Here is a 4839-nt window from a genome sequence, read left to right as displayed (position 1 = left end):
CTACCACAAGCCAAGAAGTTCTCTGACCTTAGGAAGCACCTACCTGGGGCATGAAGTCTGGTTCCTTCTCCTGCAGCCGCTGTACCAACTCCACCAGGAAGGGTACCTCTCGGAAAGCCAGGAAGCCTGACACATAGGGGGCCTTCAGGCGAACCATGCGGCTGTCCTCATATACCACCTGACAGCAAGGCCCATAGGTACAGGTTGGACACTGGGTACAACCACCTGTTCCACTTCATCCCTCTGCCTCCTACCCATGGCTCCCATGGCAGCCTCACCTATGGCCAGGATGAGACCAGGTTTGAAAGTTGGGACAAAATGATTCACCTGCAACTGGGTGGCGAGGAGTCAACTTAAATTTCATCCTACAGGTACTTGCTTGGGACCTGGCATGGATGAGGACCCGTGACCTAGTGTACACGGGAACACCTGTGGGAACACCTGTGGGAACACCTGTAGGAACACCTGTAGGAACACCTGTAGGCTGTAGTGTGGATGAGGACCCCCGTGACCTAGTGTACACGGGAACACCTGTAGGCTGTAGTGTGGATGAGGACCCCGTGACCTAGTGCACACGGGAACACCTGTAGGCTGTAGTGTGGATGAGGAGCACCATCACCCCTGTCTCATCTCTTTCACGAGCTTGGCTGAGGTGATGGCCAGCCTCAGGCCTACCTCCCCTCATACTCCTGACTCATTCCTTGTCAGCGTGAACTGACCACCTGCATGGATGTTGGAGGCTCAGAGCAGAAGGCTCCGAAAGAGTAGGCTGTGGACCTGGGCTGTTCACCTCAGAAGGACCATGGGGAAAGGCCAGGCAAGTAGGACAGGAGCCTGCAGAGTCAGGGAAGCCGCAAAAACAAGAGCCCCAGAGAGTGGGGGCTCAGGAAGACAAACAGACTGAACCTGATACATCACTGTAGGGCACTCAGGACAGTGGCCCTTGTGCATTCTATGAGGAAACGGGAGACCCCAGAGCGCTTCATAAAGAGCAGCTCCCTTTCTTAGGTCTTCTCTAGCAAAAACACTAGTTTCCAAACTAAAAGCCCCTATGGGCACCAGAAGGCAGCCAGCTAAAACCCAACGGAGCACTATGCGGCTCAGGATAGGGCTCTGCACACAGCACAAGACTCACTGGCCTGCCCTGGAGGCCCACTCCTACTGTGTCCATGTGTCCATGTTCTCCAGAACCTTCCACGGCCCAGGCTCTTGATGAGAACGTCCAGATCACAATTCCCATGGACCCAAGTGCACCTAGAGAAGTGGCTATTGGTGGGTGATGGGGCTTGGACTCCTAACATTTTCAACAATGGCTCCAAGTGGGGCATTCACTCAGATTCTGACTCGGCCAGCAACAGATGGAGACCACTATAGAAAAGCACAACTGGGGCTGGAGAGATGGCTCAGTGGTTAAGAGCATTGCCTGCTCTTCCAAAGGTCCTGAGTTCAATTCCCAGCAACCACATGGTGGCTCACAACCATCTGTAAAGAGGTCTGGCGCCCTCTTCTGGCCTTCAGGCATACAGACAGAATATTGTATACATAATAAATAAATATTTAAAAAAAAGAAAAGCACAACTGATCACAATCCCAGTCCCAACCAACAGATACATCTGCACTGCGTTCCTGCACCTAGGGCTCTGGGACCTGCAACATGCTCCTGCACCTAGGGCTCTGGGACCTACAACACACTCCTGCACCTAGGGCTCTGGGACCTACAACACGCTCCTGCACCTAGGGCTCTGGGACCTACAACACGCTCCTGCACCTAGGAGACTGTGTCTCCTAGAAATGCCAGAAGCTGGAGCCCTGAATTCTCACCATCATGGCTGCCTAAGTGACCTGAACATGAACGACACCAATGGACACGCTAACTTGGATGGGGAAAGCTGTGGCCTCAACCCTAGACCAAGAACTGCAGGCAACTGAGGAGCACTGAGAGCAGGAGACAGTCTTCTCCAGGGAAGAGCACACCCATGGGCAAACCCTGAATCATACACATAAAATGTAACATTATACAGAGAGCGGAAAAGAGAGATGGGAGGGCCTGGAGGGAGGACAAGGAAGGGGAAATTTTGTAACTACAGTGTAATATCGAAAAATAATTAAGAGAAAGTGTTAACAGTGTGCCTTTTTTGGGTGTGTGTGTGTGACAGGGTTTCTCTGTAGCTTTGGAGCCTGTCCTGGAACTTGCTCTATAGACCAGGCTGGCCTCAAACTCAGAGATCCACCTGTCTCTACCTCCCAAGTGCTGGGATTAAAGCTTTGAGCTACCACTGCCTGGCCGCTATCAGTGTCTTAAGCTGCACTTTGACAAATACGTGTTTGATCTGAGATGGATCCACGAGCCTAATTGCACTGGGGTGGACTCTAATTGCTGGACTGTGTTGAGCTCCAGGTTCGAGGTGCAGAAGATGGACCCTGCTGACAGCATCACTAGGGGCCACCAGCAAATGAGGCAGCATAAGCTACAGTGGTATTCAGGATACAGCAAACAGGAAGGAGCCAAGAGTAGAAGGGCGGGGAAGGCACCTTCCTTCTATGTGTGCTGTGTGGACGATGAGCGAATGACAGAGAAGTCTCTTCTTCCTGTGGAAAAGGACAGGCTGGCTACAGAAGGCCAGCTGTGTATGTGGGGGCTGTCCCATAAGGCTGCCACCTGTCAAGAACGCTAAGTAAAGAACTCCTGACTATAAAGGTGGACTGTTAATTCTCCAACCAAGCTTTGCTTATGGGAAACCGACTGTGGGAACGGCTTTCCCCAGGAAATGGGCTGTGGCTCTGGAACTGTGTTTAGCAGCATTAGTGCGATACTCTTTACATTTTACAAAACTCGGGAAAGCGTGTGAGTCAGTGAGTTTTGAGGCTTTCACTATCATTCTAATCTAATTTTAAATATATATTTATTGAGTGTTTTGTGTGCATGTCTATAAACATATCATGTGTGTGGTGCCCATGAAGGCCAGAGAGGGCCATGGAATCCCCTAGAAATGGAGTTACAGACAGCTGTGAGATGCCACGTGGGTGCTGAGTACTGAGCCCAGGTCGTCTGTAAAAGCAAGTGCTCTTAACCGCTGAGCAATCTCTCCAGCCCCATACCCTGAGTTTAGACCATTTCCTCCACCCCACACATCATCCTGGTCCTAGACAGCAGCTACAACCCATGCAAACCATGCTTAGCTTTAGTGTGATGATCAACTCTGGTTAGACTTAGAATTCCTTACGAGGGGCTGGAGAGATAGCTTAATGGCTCTGAGCACTGGCTGCTTTTCCAGAGGTCCTGGGTTCAACTCTCATCACCCACACGGAGGCTCACAACCACAATGTTCTATAACTCCAGTTCCAGGAATCAAACACCCTCTTCTGACTTCCATGGATGTCAGGCCTCCGTGGACATCAGGGGTGTACATAGTTCACAGACATACACATAGACAAAATACACACACACATAAATAATAAAATATCATGCAGGAGACAACCTCTGGGTACATCTGTGAGAATGTTTTCGGTGAGGAGCAACTCATGAAGAAAAATCCACCCTGAAAGTGGGTGGCACCATTCCATGGTCTGGGTCTGGAACCGAATAGAGAGCAAGCGCTAAACAACAAAGTTCCATATTCTCTGCTTCTTGCTTACTGTGAACAAGCAGCCTCATGCTCCTGCCACAGGGGACTGAACCTCAAACCATGAGCAAAATAAATCCTTAAGTAGTTCTGTCATGTCTAAGTAACTGATGTGCTCAGGTAACCATGGATCTACATCCTTCAGGAGCGTGCCTATGCAATCAACAGCCCCACACACTTCCAGGTGAGCCATAGTCAAGCAACTGGGAAACACCCGGCCACACTCTTCCAATACCCATCCCTGACTTAAGACTACAAGAAGCAAATGCTAACTGGATGCTCAGGCACAGGGGCTCTGCTCAGCGCTGGGTTACAACTCACCTGTGTAATACCACCACCCCAGAGAACCCTCAGGGAGGGAAGATGGAACCCTGCCTGGTGGGCTCCACACGGGAGGCAAATATGACAGCATGTGCCCTGAATAGGGCTTAGGGCCTCGAGTCAGGGTGTTGAAGTCTGCAGGGGGGAGCTGAAGACGGAATTCTGTGCCAGCTGCTTCCCACACAACTTACACACGTTAAGGGTTGGCGTTAATGCCATTGCCTTCTGTTGCTCTGATAAAATGCTCAGCCCGAAGCAACTTGGGGAGCAAAGGGCTGATTTCACCTTACACCTTCAAGTCACAGTTCGCCACTGAGGGAAGCCAGAGTGGGAACTCAAGTGTGAACTGAAGCAGAGTCATGGAGGATGCTGCTTCCTGGCTCATTCAGCCCTTTTCAGTCCAGGCCCATCTGCCTAGGGACAGTGCTGCCCACAGTGGGCTGGGCCCTCACCTCAATAATCGGTCAAGACAATCTCTTACAGACATGGCCACAGGTCAATCTGATTGAAGCAATTCTTCTACCTCCCAAGGTGACACTAGATTATGTTGAGGTGACGATAAAAACTAACCAGGACGACCTTTCTCACGAGGTCAGACGGACAAAGAGGCCCAAGGGGTAGGGTGGGGACAGAGACCCAGAGTATCCACAGGAGGCACCTAGTGCTGGCGTCTCTGCTCTTACCCCGCACTCTTAGAGAACATAGGGACATGAGCCCCAGGTCCTTCTCACTACACACCCCGCTCCGCATGGTAGGTACTCTGCATCTGTGTTGAGCTGGAACTTGGAGGCCATCAGGGGAAGGCACAAAGCCAGAGTCTGGAGGAGAGGTGATGGGACTGCTAAGGCTGGGGTGTGGCCAAGGCTTCCTGAGATGCTGAGTGTGGATGAACCAC

The 4839-nt window shown here is 51.3% G+C and overlaps 1 protein-coding gene across 2 annotated transcripts in view; it reads right to left on the bottom strand.

The window, feature by feature from the left end:
- Endov (endonuclease V) overlaps positions 1 to 4839 on the bottom strand; it is a 16875-nt gene that overhangs the window by 10346 nt on the left and 1690 nt on the right. For both annotated transcript variants that reach the window (XM_026780833.1, XM_005350835.3), the window contains exon 2: positions 44 to 178. In XM_026780833.1, the coding sequence (XP_026636634.1) occupies positions 44 to 157 (114 nt within the window). In that variant the 5' untranslated portion in view covers positions 158 to 178. The remainder of the gene's footprint in view (positions 1 to 43; positions 179 to 4839) is intronic.

Source organism: Microtus ochrogaster, chromosome 7 (genome assembly GCF_000317375.1).
Source record: "Microtus ochrogaster isolate Prairie Vole_2 chromosome 7, MicOch1.0, whole genome shotgun sequence".
Classification (NCBI taxonomy): domain Eukaryota; kingdom Metazoa; phylum Chordata; class Mammalia; order Rodentia; family Cricetidae; genus Microtus; species Microtus ochrogaster.
This window is presented reverse-complemented; position numbering and strand designations above follow the sequence as displayed.